Below are 20661 nucleotides of genomic sequence, written 5' to 3'. Positions count from 1 at the left end.
TTTCATAAAACGTATCAACTTTCCTGTATTTGGAGTTGAATAGCTCCTTTTATAGGGGTTTGTTTTGTATTTTTTAAACATAAATTTGATTTGAACCTCTAATGTCATATCAACAAACTAATCATAGAGATATAATTAAATATACATAAATAAAATTAAGCACATCATAGTATTATAATGATTCTAAAAAAATTGAGATGGAGATGCAGAAAAAGTTAAAATTGTATATATTTGAAGGGAAAATTGTGAAAGGAAGTAGAAATGAGAGTATTAATTTTAGGGCAAGCGTTGTGTGATTGTACAAAAGTTTTTTCAACCCAATAGGTCCATGCCAATGAATGCGGATCTAATTTTGGGGTCTGAGAATCAAAGGAAATAAATCTGTGTTCCCTGCAAATTTAGACAATGGACCATCGTGGGGTCTCACTAGTCAAATGCCAAGAAGATTGGTCAGTATCAGAATGCTACCTCTTTCTCTCTTTCTCTTTCCTTCACGTTAGGGAAAACATACATGAATCATGGGAATGCCATGTTCCTGCAATGCTGGTAGCTACACTCACTTATTGTAAATTACATTTTATACATGCAATGTTCCTTCTGTCTTTCGAATGTTAATGTGAACGTGATGATGAGAGAAATTCAAATGGCGGAAGAAATTAATATATATTTATGGAAAGGGCATGGTCAACTCCACACTGCTTCTCTCGTAATCTTAATTCTTTCCATCTTTGTTTGGTACGTAAACTTTTGTAAATGTCTTCCCTCTGTCTATGGATATGGTTGCAATTTTATGTTCTTTAATTTCATCATTCCATGCTCATCACTTCCTACTAGTTGTCAATTTTATTGTATTTGTGCAACAAGTTAGGTGTGGTTAGATAATCTTATAGAAAATTGCTTTTTTTAATCGCATCAAGATTGTTTTCATCTCTTATATAGTACCATATAAGAAATATTATTTTACTTTTTTTTTAAAAGGTATTTGACCTAATATTAATATAAACTGATTACCATTGATAACCTTGAATATAAAATATATGCAATAAGTAATATAACAAAGAGAGAACGAGAAAAAACAAATTTGAATGTTTTATATATATTTTATGATTATACATATTGTTATTTTTTTTAATATTTATTTTAAAAACTAACGAGAACCAATATCAAAGATCCTTAAAATTAAATAATTATTTTAAATAAAAAAAAATAATGAACTTAGTTATTAATATAATGGAGGTCAAATCCATTTTATGTTTTGGTTGTTGGATAACCATAGTCATGTATCATTTCTGATTTAAAATAATTGATTAATTTTAAGAATCTATGATATCGTTTCTAACCAAAATCAAGACTATAGATACTCTTTTCTCTTTCGATTTTGAAAATAAGTGAGGTCGAAAGTTGTTTCTTTTTTTTTAAATATTTTTCTAAGTGATATTTAACTTCAGTTATGGCCTCAACCAAAGCTGAATACCTTTTTCTACTTTAGTTTTAGCTATAATTAAAGCCTAATGTTGACCTTTTTTTATTTGTCTTTTTTGTTTCTGTTTCATTCTACATATTCAACTTCCATATAAAATCCAACACAATCCAGCACAAAAATTGAAACAGAAAAAAAAATGATTTCCAAATAAAAACAAAGTTATAAGCCAAAATATATATAGTTGTACAAATTATGATATCTTAATAATTATATACTATTGTACATTTCTATTACATACTTTGTACAAGCTTTCCATATATAATGAATGGACTTATTGAGAATTGGAAGAGAATTCTTGAATTTTTGCACAAAAGACAATGGTTTCAATTAATGTATAAAAGGACAATGGAGAAAAAAAATTGATTCAATGCAAATAATGGTTGTCATTCACTACATTACATAGTAATCACACTCATATGAGTCGATTTGTCTATTACACTATAATATATCATCATAATTATAAATAATTGAGAAAGATTGCTGAAATAAAACCATTATAATATATAAACCAAAATACCAAACCTTGAGGACCAATTGTGCAAATTTTTTAGCTTTAGGAGTTGATTTCCTTTACAACATCATATGTCCTCCAATTGAACTATGAAAAATGGAATGTTTTATGATAGTCTTATATAACAAAGAAGGTTCATAACATTGATATAACATTGAGGTTCTTACTAATATATTATTTGTTTAAGATGATTGGAAGGAGACTTGTGCAAAGAGCAAAACCACACAATAATGTTGTCTGTCAGGGAAACTACAAGTAACATCAATGATGCCTAAATGGTTAATAACTTAGTTGTTATACCTTAAAATACAATGATAATGAACTACAAGTCAATAAACTATACTTACGCAACAATATAAGTGACAAAATATATTTGTTTCCTTTGTGCAAAACAATTAGTGACATGTGTTTGGATGTCATCAAATGTATAGCCTTCATGAGTAAGTTGGGGGTCTATGAATTCGTATAAATCATTCACCCATGTATTGTTACTTACACCAAACATATACTTGAAAACAAAATATTTATTTGATATAAGTAACTAGATAAATAAATTTTATATGAAATAAAAGTTCAAAGGCTTATATCATCCATGACTAAAAATAAGGGTAATATTTAGTTCTTCTTTCTCCGACGCAACCTTTAAGACATCTTGCTTATACAAGTAAAATGAGATGTCAGTGTCTCTCCCAAATACACTAGAATTCCATAAAACCGACATCGACTGATTGATTATTATGTTAGCAAGTTGGTGTAATGCACCAATAGGATTGTCCACAGATAAATGAATCTTCTTGTGTTTAGGACTTTCCTCTCAACGCGTCCACTGTTACATCGAAAACTATTAAAGTTTGAACATAAATAATATGTAAACTTAACAATTGAGAATTGTATGGTGGGTTTGGGAGTCCATATTAGGGGGTCAAAAAAAGAACCAATCAAATCTCTAGACCAAGCGAGAAAAAAATTGAAATGCCTCTGCCATAGTATTTTATTTAAAGAAAAGTTACATCTTACAATTCTTTCTGAGATTTTCTCGTGCGGTGTCAGAAGTATAAGAGCCTGATGATCGTAGATAGTCTAACTTCAACTTCTTATGATGAGATGATGGTAAAGGATGTTGTAGACAATCACCCTCAGAAGGTGGGAGTCTAACTTCTAACTTTTCCCTTATGATCTTCTCTTCAAACTTTTTATTTCTACCACGAGATAATAAGTGTGACTTTTTCTTTTGAGTACTTATATATTTTGTTTTTGTCTTCTTTTCATGTAACATATAATGAATCATTTCATATCATGTGAAACTATCAATAAGGAAATAAATGATTTCAAGTAAACTAGCCTTCTTATAGTGATTTTTTTCTTGCAGTTGAAAAATAGGACAGGCTTGACATTTTTAGTACTTTATCTATTATCAACTGTTTGCTTTCAACGTTGTAATTTGTTTATCCATGTACTTGTGCTTATAAAATGCATTACTCATCATTTTATTACAATTATTTTATCATTGGAATTTTTTATTTACTTTCTTATGATACAAGTATGTAATATCAGTAAATTGTTTTGTTCTATTCAGGAAGTTTGATTTTGTTATGAACTCTATGCATTTCAAATTGAACTATTTCCACACATCATTTTAGAGTTGCGAGTTGTCATTGAGTCACTTTTATTTTTTGTCACGAGAAGAAGTTTGGCTCTTGGTGCTAACTGAAGTGTAGTTTTGGTTGTCAAATGAAATCTTCCTACAGTTAAGAAAAAAAACAACTTATAGTTGAACTTCATGTAATATACCATCTTCAAATGCTTATCAACAATAGATACTCTCTCACTCAAACAAACATAATGTTAGATGAAGTATTAAAATTATCGATCATGTAATATACCAACTGTGTACTATTTTATTGGTCCGTATATTTAAAACGGACCAATCACAAACTATCATATAAATCATTGTAAAAAAGTTATAAAAAAATTGTTAAAAAAGTATTTTCCTAAAATTATAGAGCATATTTTGTTATATACTAAGATTTTAATAGAATTTATTGTTTTCCCGGCTCACTTTAAAAAAACACGTCTTTATGTTTAATAGATAACGCTCTAAATAAAAATCAACTAAAAGAGTGAAAAGTTACTTTTTTTTTTATCAAAAACATATACACGTGTTCCAGGAAGAAAAACCTTGAACCAACAAAGGAACTCATGTTACCAATAAGGGTCACATACATAAAGAACTCTCTACAAAAGGCATAGCCAAGTTGCATGAAAAAAAGAAGACAATCTTGCGTAAAAAAAATATTATATATACAATTTTAAAATGCCAAAACATTTGCTCAACTTTTTAGACTTAAAGAAAAACGTTATTCCATTATTCACATGGTGAAATTAATTAGGCGTGAGAACAAAAAAGAGATAATAAGTATGCTTATATGTAGGGATTAATTAAAATAAGTTTTTATATGTTCTTTTATGCTTGTAGATCATCTATTCTACTTAAACTTTAAACTTTTACACTAAAGTTTTGCAAAATTTATTTTCATAAAAACAGGAAATGGAATGATATTCTTTTTAAAGTGTTTATATAATTTAGAAAGAGTATTTATATTCATATCATTTAGAAAGTGTTTATATCATTATAACTTATATGGTTATTAAATATGATTGATTATTTGAATAGATGTAGTTGTCGGCTTACTTAATTTAATATCCCAAAAATACAGTCTAAAACTATATGATAGAATAATCACATTGAATAATATTACAGATCAGTCTTACATTAAAAGAGAAGTACGTTTGTGGCCGAACGGCCTTACAAAAAAAGACAAGAAATTTAAAGTTGTATATGAGTGCAATTATGACCGAACGGTTTACAAAAGAATTATACCGAACGGTCCTGCAAAAGAAAAGGGAAAAGTTGATCGAACGATCACCTTACTATCAAACTATAATACTGACCGAACGGTTCTACTGTTCGGTCTTAAGTTCTACCACGACTAAGTTTTCTTCTTCCAACACTTCTTCCAGCAGCTCGTCTCCTTCTGCTCAAATGCACATGGATGATCATTGCAACAGAAAGACAACCGAACGTACAAAACAGACAAGATAGAAAGACATAGGGTAAGCTTACGTAATTTAATTCATGTATCAACATATATTTCACACAATTCAACCACACAAGATAATTCATTAACTCACTCATGCAAAGCCTAATACTAGACTGACTGTCCGGACTGTATGAATTCTGTGTAGCTACGACGTTCGTGCACTCGGGTGATGTAGTAACTGGGATACCCTCAACAGCTGCCACCCGAGGTTAGTCCTATCTGTCCAAATTAACCATAAGGACTAGGACCTCCTGCCGTTCCCACACATGACTTATCCTCCTCTACGTGAGGACGAGTAATCACGGAACATCAGGATGAACCGCCAGCTTAGCATGTCCACATTCATACTTTACCAAATTCCAATATCCATTCATGAGATATTCCTCCCCAGAATACTCGTTCATAATCATACTTATTTCATCTACATCATATTCCATCATCTTTTATTTTCAAACTTCAATTTTTAACAAAGATTCCTTAGGATACCAAATACCGAACGTAAAACTTCAACCCTTAACGAGACCGAACACTTGGACTGAGACCGAGAGGTTTCCAGTTCCAGAACAAATCAAAACCGAGAGAGAATTACCATCGGGATTGAGAAGAGACTGAGTTCAATAATAATTCTCAAGATTAAAAGGATCGAACGTTATTTACAACGTGAGTCAATTTGATGAATTGACCCATGAGCGTTTAGACTGAACACCTTAAAGCCTAGACCGAGTACTAAGACTTTAGACTGAAACCAATGGAGACAAACACTACAAGACATTCAATTAATAGTACTTAAAAGAATTTTATGAACAAATCGAACGCTTATAATTACTTAGATTATTTGAGTTTAACATCAAGAAAATCGAATATCAGTCAAAGACCGAGCACGGTAGAGAGCGAACACCATTGAGTTTGGACAAACGCTATTTTCATCAAGGTAGATTATAGAAAAGAGAATGAGCGCTTGGTGTTAGACCCAACACTAAATAGTACGAGCGCTTGGTGAAAGACCTAGCTCTAAATCGTACGAGTGCTTGGTGAAAGACCTAGCATGAAATAATACGAGCGTTTGGTGAATATAAGATCTCATTTGACTAATGTTCAAGAACGAAGAGACATACTACTACACATATATACTTAAATTTATATTAAAATACCAAGGAAAGGATATCCTTGGTGGAACGCATGTACACAAATTGTACTAGACGAAGACGCTCGTCCTCAACATAAATTCCTTCCAAATGAAAGAATTCAGTTCTAAACGAGTCCCTGAGAAAAACCGAACGGTCAAATACCATTCAGTAACGAACGTACATTATCATAGGAAATTTCATACTTAGAATTATTTATCTTCAAAATCTCATTTCTCAACATTTATCTTCATAATTTCATACATTCATATCATAGTAAATTTCCATACTTCATACAATCAAAACATAACAACAATCACATTTCATATTAATTCAGTCAATTCAACGAACATACATACAATCCAAACAATCATACAAATCAAATTATATAAGTTTTCCTTACCTCTGAGCGTGACCGAACGTTCACAGAGGCAGAATACAGTTCACACCACTACAAGTCCTTCTACCCTCAACGCTCAACAATTCTCCAAAACTAAACCAAGTAAAATCAAAGCACTATTAGAACTACAAATTTTAGAAAGTAAACAACACATGAAACCAGAACTTGGTTTGCATGTCCAGAAAACCGCACGGCTGAGTGAAGAGAAGAACTTACCAGCTCAGCTTCACAAACCGATCGGTTCAATCAAAAGCTCTTGACACCGGGAGAGTGAAATGGTGCTTGAGTGATGATCGGAGTAAGAAACGGTGAGGCTTTCTTAGAGAGAAGATGAAGGAGATGTAGTGAGAAGGAGGAGAAAAGGCGATTTTTCAGAATCTGAGGAAGAAGGGTGCATGCAGAGAGAGTGGCGTGAATTTCTGAAAATCAAAGTTTTCCTTCCAACGTCAAAACAAACGTCCGCTCAGCTGCTAACACCTGCCTTCACCCATCTGAGTGTTGAACCCCTCGCTTGACACATGGAATCCACTAAGACGACACGTGCGTGGATTTGAGTGGTTCTGACACTTAATATGTTGTGAAAATAATTTTTCTTTATAAATGATTAATTATTTGCTAACGAAGTCAATTTATATTTAGTTCAGTTAAAATAAAATAAATTATAAACTTGATTTAAACTTCACATAATCAATTATATTTTATAAAAGATAGAAAACCAAATTTTAAATCAAGTTTTGATTAAGAAGTTCTTAAACATTGACTTATATCTTACATTTTAATCATTTAAAAATAATAAACGATAAATAATAAAATTAAAAAAAAAAATACACGCATTATCAAAATATCAACTCAGTTTGTCAACGAAAAGTAATAATAATTTATTGAAAATTATGGTTATTGATGACATTGGAATGTGATCCTCTAATATTTGATTATTGGTCATTAAATGTGCTTATAGTATTTTTACTATGATTTTTTAATCTTCACACTTATAAATAAGAAAATAAATATTCATAATATATAGATTAACTAATTAGACTTCTAATAAAATAAAAAACTATTTTTCCTTGGCTTAATGTTCTGTCAAATTGGACAGTCCATAGTTTTACTACAAGAATATAGGTGCTCTAATATAGGCTTTTTTTTATATTTATCTGTTATGTTTATTTTATATATTTTTTTCCATCAAAATTTTGGCATAATATAAGTAATTGTTGTGTATTGAGTTCTTGTCATAATGAATTAAAATATCCATTTACATAATAATTTTATAGAGTATTTAAGAGATTGTAAAACTTAATCACTTATAAAATTTAATTTTAAATAAAATTATAACTTAAAATTTACACTATTTTAATAAGTTAAACTTATCCCTTTACATTATATTTTTATAAAGTATAAAATTGAATAGTTAAAATTTAGGATCGAAAAAAAATATATTACAAGATTTTAGTACAACATTATTTGTCATATTAAATATAAAAAACTGATATAATAGTATATTTAAACTGAATTTTACTATGATACGGAGAAACATCCCTCAATTTTATTCATAATTAATATTTGGAAAAACTTCACAAATAATCTTTAATAGATCTAAATGTTTCCTGTACATATTTGTTTTTATTTATAAAATTTAAATTTGAACTTTTGTATAAAAGTTCTTATATTATGTTATGAATTTGACTCGTATGAATATAATAACTAAAAACATTTTAAAATATATATTTAATTCCAATCTTGTATTAGTAATTTAAGAATATTAAATAGTATCGTATTTTTTTTATTAAATATAATGGATAGATTCATTTTAAGGTAAATTCTATAGTTGTTTTAATATATTATTATTATTGAAGACGAGGTCTTTATATTAATAACTATCAACTTATTTTAAATATAATTTTAGAATTGTAGTTGATCGATAGAAATTGTTGTTAGAAATAAAAGTTTTTTTTTTACTATAACTTGAAAACAATTTTTGTACAACAACTAAAATCTTTGTGACATTTATCATATATGAATGGTGTACAAAATCATTGTTCTATATTAGTTATCACGATTCTCATTTTTAACAATTTTCTTTGTATCCAATTCTTTTATTTTGTTTGTAATCCAATGTTTGCCTAAGTTAAACTATCATTCCATTGTTACACAATCAATTATATTACATTAGTGAGTTCATCACATGTTAAATAACATTTTACAAATGTTTCCTTTATTAACAATAACTATCATATATGAATACTTAATTAAATATATTTTAATTAACTTTATTTGATGATGTATATTTTTAAGATATAAACATATTATAAGTTTGGTATAGAAAATGTAAATGGAAACAAAAATGATATGTAAGGGAGGTCTATTATTCTTCCGGGTAAATAGTTGTTCTTCCACAGTCTAAACTATAAATAAACAAACATGTTATATGAAGCTATCTCCTTTTCATCATATACCCACTTAAATATACAATTTGATCATTAATTAAATGACAAGGTTTTTTCTTTTTAAAAAAAAAAAGATAAACATGGTATACATTCAAATTATGAAGAAATAAAAAGTAAGAAATTATTTTTTCCAATTTATTATTTTATAATGATATAGTTAATTATACATATAATGACCATTTTAAGTAATATTATATATAATAAACATACGAAATTTGATAATCTTTATTAAATAATTCAATTAATGCATTATGTTTAATAGATATTATGTTATATATAAATTTATTGACTAATAGTTTTAAGCATTGTATTACTAAACATAGTAAAATTACAAAATAATTATATATAAAATAAGAGATAGGTTACTAATATTAAAATAATATATATATATATATATATATATATATATATATTAAAATTTCATTTTTAGAACATGTACGTATTAACTTTTGATTACTTCAAATAATAATACGAATACTTTTTCAAAGAATTAAAATATATTTTAAATTTACAAAATTTAATAAATATATTATATTTGTCAAAGATCGTGATTAGGGTATTGTAAGTGAAATTTCCTGTTTGATAATTATTTCAAGTAATAATAAAAGTAATAAAATTTTGATGCAATATTAATACGTATATATAGAGAGATTAGATTTATTATGTTTAATAAATACTATGATTAGTATAGTTCAAAAAATGGACTAGGACATTTTGTATTACATATCATATATTCAGGTTAAACAACATGGCTATATATTTAAAATTTCTATTATAAAATATAATGCACTATTAAATATAATATCAGAAAAGAAATATTTCAATATTAATAGACAAATAATGCTATTCCATTACATATAATCAAATTAATCAACATAAGTAAATGTTATATTCATGAAAATAATATGTTCAGTATTTTTTTTAAATGTAACTGTTAATTAAAATAGATGAATAAAATTGAAAAGAATGAGTTACATTTTATTGAAAATCATGTGAAAATACACATAAAAAACTACATGAGAATATATATACTTTTTTATTTTATTTTATTTTCTTAAGTAGTGTCCTCAGTGCACTATTAGAATACACTGATAAAAATTAAAAATTATACAAAAAGATAAATTGCACTTAATACCCTTCTCCACCTCTATTTTATAGGTAGACAGATAGGTGCTATGACAGTGATAAAGATATGTCTTTGGTCAATTTGACTAAAAGTTAGTTGAAGAATTAGCATTTTTTTTTGAACAAAAAATTTTATATTTATGCAAAGATCTTACCAAATAAAAAAAAATGCAAGATGACAAAAACACTATATTTTCCATATAGGAGCATCATGTGCTTAGAAAATAAAAAAATAATAAGGTAGCCTAGGAGGTCATGTGCTCCTTAAATTTTTTAATTATCTCTATTGTTATTAATAATATATTAATATGATGGTCATGTGCTTTTGATTTCCATTTTTTCATTTTATTAATCTCCCTAAATCATACTACACATGCACTACTACCCTAAGTATGTGTATAATACATGTTAAAAAAATATATTTATACAATAAACATGTACAATTTACTAAGAGTGAGTAAAAGTCTCGTGATCATCTCTCATCAATTTTGTATTTTTTAAGAAAATAATTATATTATTAATATAAATATAGATTCACTTTGTTCATAACTAACATATGTTAGAAAAACAGTACAATTGATTGATGTGATGAGTATACATATTGTGTTCTTGCATGAATATATACTTAATCAAAACATTATGAGTCGCATGAAAAATTTATTAAATTATCATCTTATTATAAAAGGAGTGAGACTAATTATCAACATTGACCCTGTATAATAATTTATAAAAGATTCCACTCCGCTTGCTGATTTAATTATATTTATTCACAGAATTTAAATAACAAAATATTACTTAATTCAATGAATTGATATTTTTAGTCAGAATTTATATTTAATATAAATTTTTATGTTTAAATTTTACTTTGTAGAAAAAAAATCTTCAAACTAATAATCATCACATTTTAAAAAAAAAAAAACTACTTTTACTTGTACCATGAATCCATTGTTTCATTGCATATAATGTGAAAGAATGTGAAAGAAACTCAAGTGTGAATTTGACATCCTAATCAATTAGTTAGCATAATCAAATGGGTAATTAAAATAATTAAGATAGGATTAATAATAACAAGTAAGAATTTATTTAGTATCCTTTTTCCCTTGACCCATTACATTTGACTATTGAACACACTGGTTTGACCAAAGTGGTGTTGTTGATTCATAATTATGATGTTGGGAATGCTTTAGGACAGATACAAACTGTAGCCCTTTAATAGGGTTAACATATTGGGAGACTATCTTAATAGAAGGGGTTATTTACTATGTTAAAGGAGAAGTTGATGGAGATGGTTTTCACTTATAAAACTCATAATAAATTTACTTAAATGCACTATATATAAATTTTCTTATTCTTTAATGAATTTGGAACTTTTCTTTTGAAACTATATACTTTTGGTTTGTTCAAAAATATAAATTTTATTGAATAAAAGTGAAAAAAAAATTGTATTCAAGTTCCTAAATTTTACCTCTTTTATAAATGTATATTGTGAAATTTAATATTATTCTATGGTCCTTTTTTTTTGTAGTAAATAAATATTAACAATTTAAGTTTGTTTCAATTAAATTTATTTTTTTATTGGTTTTATTCACAAATGTCATAAGCTTTGGTTGCATTTTGATTATTTCTTAAAGTCCCATAATTTTATAAATAGTTATTCCTGTCAAACTAGATGCAATCTATTTGTCTTAAATTCATTCATTCATGTTCTTCTTTCATTGTTGTAATTCTGTTTTAATCAGAAAGTAGTATTTAAAAGGTTAGAAAAAAAATTATTTATTTATTTTCTTAATTCTAAAGTTATTACATTTCTGGAAAACTGATTTATAAAGTTAAAACTAATAGACTATTATGATTTGAAAAACAAAAGCAATTAAAGAAACTTCTTCTTTGTAAGTTTAATCCCAATTTAGTACAAGACTATTAACAAAAGTTGAGTTCAAGTGTTTATATGTAAAAGTGGAAATTTAAATTAGAACCAAATTGAAGTTGGTGTATATTTATAAATAAATAAATAAATAGAAAGTAATTATGATAAAATTAAAATTTACAACGTCTATCAATATAAAAGGTAAAGTCTAAGGCAGTTAAATATTTAAAAAAACATACTTAGTAAGTTTTAATGTTAATTACAATAAATTTGAATTTGAAAAAAAAAGTGTTTTTAAATGATTATATGATGTTGATATTTAAAACAATCACACCACACATTTAAGTTTTATTTTTTATACAGATCAGAAGTGTTATTTACAAGAGATAAATGATTCTATTACAGTAAACTGCAAAACCTTCTCTCTCTCAATGTTTTTTACCAAACATGTATGAACAAATGTTCATTAAAATTTGAAACCCAAATTAAAACTTAGGTTTTTGAAGGAATAAAGATGGAACAAGTATCTTTTGCTCTCCTTAAAAGCAGAACAAAACTGTGATCTATCACTATATTATTATATAGCAATGGTGGGAACACTAGCTATGCATGTGTTTACCTTTGAACTCAAGTTATGTCATTGCCCAATGAAAAGAGATATATTCATAGATCCACTCTACACATGCACACCTAATACCCTCTTATTTATTTATTTATTTATTACTCATATTACAAATTTAGTTCAAAAATGATTAAAAATATTACAATATATATAAATGGGTGTAATTTTGACTTTGAATTAGGGTTGAAAAATTACTTTTTTAACAATTTTTTTATGCTTAGGAAGAGAAAGAATGAGCATGAAATATAGAAATATCTGATGGTATATATGGACATGGGCAAAAGAAGAGAGTGAGGATTGAAAGAAGAATAAGACAGAGATGAGGTAGAATTTTCTGAGTGAGGATTGTGTCACACTGTCACGTGCCAATGCATCTTTGTTCATGCAACCCACCACCTGTTTGCTTTATTACCCTTTTAACTTAAAGAAAAGTGAGGCACATTGCAAGCCAAACCAGAACCATAATTGTTGCTTATAAAACTAATAACTACACTCTTTCTCTCTCTCTCTTCTTCTTTTATGTCCATTCCCATCCAACATTAATTACTATTATCCTTTCATCTTATGGTAATAGCCCTATTGCTTTCAACAGTTGTAGACTTCAACATGTTCACATTGAGTGGTTTTACTAGGTAATGAGGTGCTGAAAATAACACATTGTTGTGCAAAGTTTATCAAAAGAAAGAAGAACTTGGGGTTTAGATTAGTGAGATGGAAAAGAACAACAAAGGTTGTGGAACCAAACATGTTCACATAAAAAGACACTCACATCCTTCTCAGTACAGCTACATCCCATGGTTTGCTGTGTAGGTTTCCATAAATGCCCTCTCCCAGGACAGTCTAGAGTAGAGTAGAGTAGACCGTGACTCAAAACAAAACCAGTATACCATATTATAATAATAACATTAAATATTATCTTACAACAATATAAAAAACAATAGATATCATCATAAATAAGTAAATAAATATATATATATATACTCAATTATTTTGTCATCAAATTTGGTATATGGTACCATACAAATACACGATTGTTGGATTAGTATGTCCTACAAATCCTTTTTTGAAAATCCAAAAAATCTTTAGTAAGAAATACTCTAACAGAAGAAGCAAGTAAGACAATTATACCAGTCAAATTTTTGTGTATTAAATACTATCTGAACTTGAGAGTATCTTGTAAATGTAGTTGCCACAAATTATTTTTAGTGTTAAATATTTAACAAAATCTAAACTTGAAAATACTTATTAGACCTGAGGAATCCCGTGACAGTTGGTATACGAGAATAAAATTAAGAATAAGTTCGTATGTAAGAATAAAGTTTTTGTTTTGTTTAGTATTTATCATAACTTTGTTCAGAGTGAAATATAAGATTAATAACTTCAGGTGTCATTTAGGTAGTTTAACTGTTTTCAAAAGAAAATTTTGACACTTAAGATGATGTTTTTGAGTTGATTAAGATTGTCTTGAGTAGAAGAAAAATGTGATTTTGCAAGAGAAAGAGAAAATGATGATATTTTTGTAAACCATGTCGAGTCAGTTTCTTGCTCCCCACCAGTTTCTCTCTATCTCTCCAATTATTTTATCTTTGCCAAGACATCAACTCCCAAAAAAACAAAACCAGTCTGGTTTCCGGTTTCCAGATTCAGCTTAGCTTAGCTTTAAGGTGTCAAGCATATCTTCTATTTCTACTTCATCCCTCTTCCACAGTCACCTCTCTCTTTCTCTCTCTCTTCTTCAATTTCTCTCTCCACCCACATGAGATGTGCCTTACTTTTCCAAAGGGAGCAGCAACAACTTGTGTACTCTACTCCTTGTTGTTGTCCACAACCTCTGAGGAAGAGATGCCCCATCACCAACACTTCCCTTGTTCCTTGAAGCCTAGTGTTGTTAATGCTATTATCAGTGTCTAGTTTTAGTTATCTGTGTGCTATTTTTTTGTATTTGTTTTTGGTTCTTTCTTTGTCTTGATGGATCTTGGGGTGGTGGGTTTGGAGGGGTTGGTGGGTTCAGACAGCAGTTGCGCCTTTGGTTCTTCTCTTGCTTCAGATCCTGAGACAAAACACAAGTGGTACGGATCTGGGGTGCTCAAGCAAGAGAGATCTGGCACAGCAAGTGAAGATGAGTGGAGGACTTCAAAAGTGCCTAAAACTGATGACAACATGTCTGCTGCATCCAAAGCAATGCTCTTTCATCAGAGAAACTCTCTGCTGAGATCTAATGTCACCCTTTTCTCTGAGGGCCACAACCAACCACAAATGCTGAGTTTCTCTTCACCAAAATCAGAGCCTTTGATGGTGGACAAGGCCTCCTTAAATGCCACATTGCCTTTTTCTTACCACCAATTGTCTAGTTACAGCAGAAATACAGGTACTACTTGATTATGGGGTTTATCTCAGGAAAATAATAATCATTAATTGTTAATTAATAAAGGAGTGTTCTTTTTCAAAGGGTGTGTTTGGATTTGGATTTGGAATATGGTATCCCTTGTGGGGAGCCAAAATATTATGTGGGTTGTTACGGTCTGATTCTACAGTACCGGTGGAGGGTCTTTTCATGGAAATACATGAGTGGTCTCTGTTTGTGAGTCATGTCACAAGAAAGTAAAACAAAAATTCCTCCCTAGATGTGAAATCTTCCACTTCTTCCCGTTTTAGGAAGAGGGATTTTGGTAAAAAATTTGCACGGTAAACTAGAGGGTACCAAATGAGAAAAACATATGAAGAGCCTTATATGAAAAAAAATAAAGTCCAAAATTTGATTGGTCGTGCCAAATAGTATAGTCTCTTTCCCTAAAAAAATATCTCTGTTCCACTTTTCATGTCTTCCTCACACGAAAAATAAAGGTTGACTTGACTGTTTTTTTTTTTTTGAAATCAAAGGAGGTAAAGAAAATCAAATCATTGAAGGTTTCACGCCATTAATTGAACTTCTACCACCTCTCTTTTGGCTGTTTTCTTTTGAGATAGGAAGTGACTTTTTTTTTGTGTGTTCTGTTTTTTTAAAGTGGTCAATTTCGACAGTGTTCGCATGTTTTTTTGACCTTATGTGTGTTTATATGTGTTCGCAGGTTACAGTTCGGGAAGCATAAGCATGCATGGGGCTTTGGCTGGTGTGAGAGGGCCATTCACGCCTTCACAGTGGATGGAACTTGAACACCAAGCTTTGATCTACAAGTACATCACAGCAAACGTGCCTGTACCAACTCATCTTCTCATACCCATCAGAAAAGCACTCGATTCTGCTGCCTTCTGCAACTTTTCAAGCGGCCTCCTGAGACCCAACACATGTATGTAATGTAACACTTTTTACTACCCATAAAACAAAAAGAATCAGATAACTTTGGTCTATTTTAGTATGATTTAAAGGACTGATTTAATGTATTGTAGTTATGTTTATGAAGACACTGTATAAAAGAATCACAAAACTCATACTTTTCTTTGAATATTCTGGTTGTGTTATTTAATCAGGGATAGATTGTTTAATCAGAAAACTCATACTGTCTTAATATGAGCAACCAAAGTAAGAATTGTTGAATAAATTCACGAGTATAATAGTGATGATAATGTAAAACAGATTTATGCTCTTATCCAGACACAATTCATCTATGTGAGTGAGTATGACTTGTATGTAAGTTGATTATTGTGAAAGTTAAACTTAACAGAGGTTTTTGATTGAATATAACAGTATGAGTTCATCTGGGATATATTTGTCTGGTGTGTTGATGATTATGATGATGATGATGTTGTTGTTTTGTGTGGCAGTGGGATGGGGAGGTTTCCATCTGGGATTCTCGAACAACACAGACCCTGAGCCAGGGAGGTGTAGGAGAACAGATGGGAAGAAATGGCGGTGCTCGAGAGATGCCGTAGTTGATCAGAAGTATTGCGAGCGGCACATGAACAGAGGACGCCATCGTTCAAGAAAGCCTGTGGAAGGCCAATCAGGCCATGCCCTCACCACCACTACCACCACAACAACCACCACTACTCCTCCTAATGCTTCCTCAAACTCCATTGTGGTGCCCGGCGGCAACAACAACAACACCTTTGCACACAACAATGTGCACCACCCTCTTCCATCTCATTCCTCTCCAGCCAACACCATCAATAGGTCAGTCACTCACCAACTATGACTAATAATCACAGTTTATTTTTCATGCATTGTCATTTACATTCAACTAATCAGAAATCTTGTTATGTATGACTTTTAAGGTGGTTGCTGTAAAAGCTTACAAACTTCTCATGTGTATGATTGAATAACTGTGTTAGAGTCCTTTACTCTATCAGTGCATTCAAAGCTCAATTTGAGTGTGGTCCTAGAAAATATTTTCAAATACTCTTCCAATTTATGGGAACATATTGTGGGGATATTGAAAGTTTGACTGCAGTTCTGATATAAGTCACTTTAGTACTTAGATTTATAAGATTCTAAATTTGGCCCCAAGTTTTGTATATCTGTCATTCATTTTAGTGCTTTTCTACTGTGTTTTCCAACATGGGGGATTGGTATTTTCCTAAAGGGATGGGTAAAGTGAAGGAAATTTTAAAGTTGGAACTTGAGGACTAAAGTAAGAGTTTCCTCGTTGTGGTTTGTTTAGGTAGTGTGTGCAGATCTATGTAATATATTTTTGCTTGGTGTGTAGGGCTTTAGGACTTTGCACAAAATAGAATCAAAGAATCTAGTATTCCATCATCCTTTTGGGCAGAAAGGGACTGGTCATTTAAATAGTGGTTGAGTTGAGATTCGTGTTAGGGAGAGGAAAAAAAAGATGGTTCAAATTTTGTTACTTTATGTGTGTTTTAAAGATTGCTTTTGATTCTTTATGGAGTTTCTTTTGGTGCGTTTTTCCTTTGCATGCAGGATGTTTATGAGTAGCAAAGAGAACAGTAACAACGCTAGTGAGAGGATGCAGGATGGCCCTGCGCTTCCCATGGTGCCTCCAACTCTTGAGCTGAAACCAAAGGACCCTTTCATGATTCATAAACACCAACTCCCATATGATGAATCTTCCTCAAGGAACAACAATGAGTTTGGGCTTGTCACTTCTGATTCCTTGCTCAACCCTTCACAGAAGAGAAGCTTTGGTTCATCATCTTCACAAAAGGATGATTCTGAGTCCCAACAACAACATTCTCTCAGGCACTTCATCGATGACTCTCCAAAACCACAGTCTCACCATCACCATCACCGTTCTTCTGTTTGGCCTGAACTTGACAACATGCAGTCAGATAGGACTCAGTTGTCGATCTCCATACCGATATCTTCCTCAGATTTCATGTCATTCACTACCTCCTCACCCTCTAATGAGAAACTCACACTGTCACCACTAAGGCTTTCAAGGGAGATAGACCCTATTCAAATGGGGTTGGGAGTGGGAAGTGGTGCTCCCAATGAGTCAAACACCAGGCAAGCCAATTGGATTCCAATCACTTGGGAAAGTTCTATGGGTGGCCCTCTTGGTGAGGTTTTGAACCTGAGTAGTACTAATAACAACAGCAATGGAAGTGATCACTGTGGCAAGAACACTTCTGCTCTCAACCTCATGAAAGATGGGTGGGACAATAGTCCTCCACTAGGGTCGTCTCCAAATGGGGTGTTGCAAAAAACAGCATTTGGATCACTTTCCAATAGCAGTGCTGGAAGCAGTCCAAGGGCAGAGAACAACAACATCAAAGAAGGTGCCAGTGCCACCACACTGTGCAATGCCTTGTGAACCACAACCACAACAACTTTAAGAAGGCATGATGGAAGGGAGAAGAAGAAGAAGAAGAAGAAGAGGAAGGAGAAGAAAAGAAAAGAACTTTGTTCTTTTGACTTTAATCATTAATGAAGTTTATATAGTATTATAATATATAAATACATATGGTAATCTTAGAATTTGGAAATATGTGTTCTTGTTTATTAATACCTTGCCCTCATCATAATTTGGATGTGTAGGTAGGTTTTTGGTTTGCTTGACTTTAATTTGTTTCTTTCTATTCATGCATTTTGGCAAAGTTTGTATTCAACTGTAAGTGATGTTGGTTGGAGTGTGTGGACTTGGTTGTTTTTTAAGAAGATGATGATGGATAGGTTTTGGGGTGAAGTTGAGACCATGATTTTGCATGACTATAGTAGTATATATAGTTTGAAATGATATGAGTAATCGGTAGGAGAGAGCACATGCACTTAGAAAAAGTTAATGCAAACAACACAAGTTTTGTGATGGTCTTAAATGGAATAGAGAATTCTGATTCCTGGTTTTGAAGTTTGAAGTGGGTTTTGTTGTTCTTCCTTTAAAGTAAGTTTGTTTGGTAATGAATTGGCGTTTGTGGAATGTGGACCACTCGCTTGTGGTTGCCTTGCTTCTGTCCCTTTCACTCTAAGATCTTGCAAAATCTTTTGGTTTCACAGGCTTGTACTACTCTGCATATTTTAGCATCTAACATAGGTATTAACTTTCACTTCCAGATAAGGCTTCAATTTTTATAAACTAATTTACGGATTAACTAGTTCTATCTGTCAAAATTTTCTTTTGTCTTTTCTGTTACTTCTTTTGGGTTAATTTTTATCTTATTATAAAGAATGTATTATTTTCTTTCTACAGAAAGAAAAGCTTATCTGGACAAGACTTCGCCCTGACTTTATTTTTATCAACAATTTTTTTACAATGTAGCTTGTTTAATTAAGGCAATGTCTGTGTCAATTTACAATACCATCTTATGTGATAATGCTTCAATGTTAAATGAGTTTTACCCGTAATACAAAATTATATTAAATTTACTTTTATTCGGTATATTTAAAAAATAAACTAGATATTTTATAAATTAATATTTTTAACAAATAATCACTTAAATATGAAGTCTAATAAATATACTTTGAGTTATATTTCTGTTTATTATTTGGGTTACAACAACACAAAGTACTAATAGAATTTTAGCATTAACAAAATAAATCTACAAAAACTTTATACTAGTATTATGTCACACACTCTTTTAATCGTTATCATTTTTATTCAATTCCTTAACATAAAAACATCATATTTTTTTAAGAGGTAAATGTTCATTTAATTATAAAATTTTAACATGATTATATCCTTAATAGTTGAAAATCCTTAAAAATAGGACTAAACTATCTCATGTAATTTATGTAAACTTTTAAGTCACGAACAAATTTTTTAAGGTTGGATTAAATTTAAAATTCATTTTCTACGTAATATTAGAATTATTAATATTTTTTATAGTAAAGATTATTGAGTATATTGTTTCGTAAGCCATTGAACTAGTCAAATTTCAAATTTCAAATAATAATAATTGTTTTTTATTTATTATTCTCTCATAAATCTCTGTTTGATATTATACTAGTCTTTCACAGGTGTAGACTTTATTAATATTCTTACTGAAACTTCCACTCATAATTGAAAAGATGATATATGTAGTTTGATTGAAAGACATTGAATCTGGTGTAAGAAAGATAAACAACATATGTAATCATAATAAAAAACAATGCAAAATTAAATGTAAAATCAAACTATATAAAGTTTAGGGATGTCCGAAATCTCTAGAAATGAATCTGGCATAAGTTATGTGGAAAATGAACACTCTAAAGAGAAGTCTGTGCATCAGTTTTTTGCATATGTTGTCCTTTTCGAACATTACACGCCCACACCTAAGATCCAAAGAAAGACCATGATGTTCCAATGTATAGTATAATATAATATCTTATGTTATGGGTTGCTTCATATATGTCCATACTTCATGTCCATTAAAATCTTACTTTATAGGGAGTAACTTGTCATTTGGTCACTGTTGAACAAAAGTAAAATGAACCATAAAACCTTTTGTCCTTCCCATACATACTTTGCATTTAGATATCAAGAATTTTTATACAAACAGTTATCAGATAAGGAGCATACTGTTCTTATTCTTCTTTATCTTCTTTATCTTTAACATTTAAATTCAAAGAGAGACATCGAATCAAACCCATTCGTTTAAGATCAAC

The 20661-nt window shown here is 30.0% G+C and overlaps 1 protein-coding gene across 1 annotated transcript; it reads left to right on the top strand.

The window, feature by feature from the left end:
• The first annotated feature begins 14284 nt into the window (after positions 1 to 14284).
• LOC124837517 (growth-regulating factor 1-like) lies at positions 14285 to 18766 on the top strand. The gene is made up of 4 exons (XM_047312897.2): positions 14285 to 15048; positions 15749 to 15967; positions 16443 to 16791; positions 17542 to 18766. The coding sequence occupies exons 1-4, from the start codon at positions 14649 to 14651 to the stop codon at positions 18392 to 18394; spliced, it is 1821 nt and encodes a 606-aa protein (XP_047168853.1). The 5' UTR covers positions 14285 to 14648; the 3' UTR covers positions 18395 to 18766.
• The last annotated feature ends 1895 nt before the right edge of the window (positions 18767 to 20661 follow it).

This window comes from Vigna umbellata, chromosome 1 (genome assembly GCF_029865625.1).
Source record: "Vigna umbellata cultivar VRB3 chromosome 1, Vumbellata_1.0, whole genome shotgun sequence".
Classification (NCBI taxonomy): domain Eukaryota; kingdom Viridiplantae; phylum Streptophyta; class Magnoliopsida; order Fabales; family Fabaceae; genus Vigna; species Vigna umbellata.
Note: the sequence above shows the minus strand (reverse complement) of the source record. Positions and strands in the feature narration are given on the sequence as shown.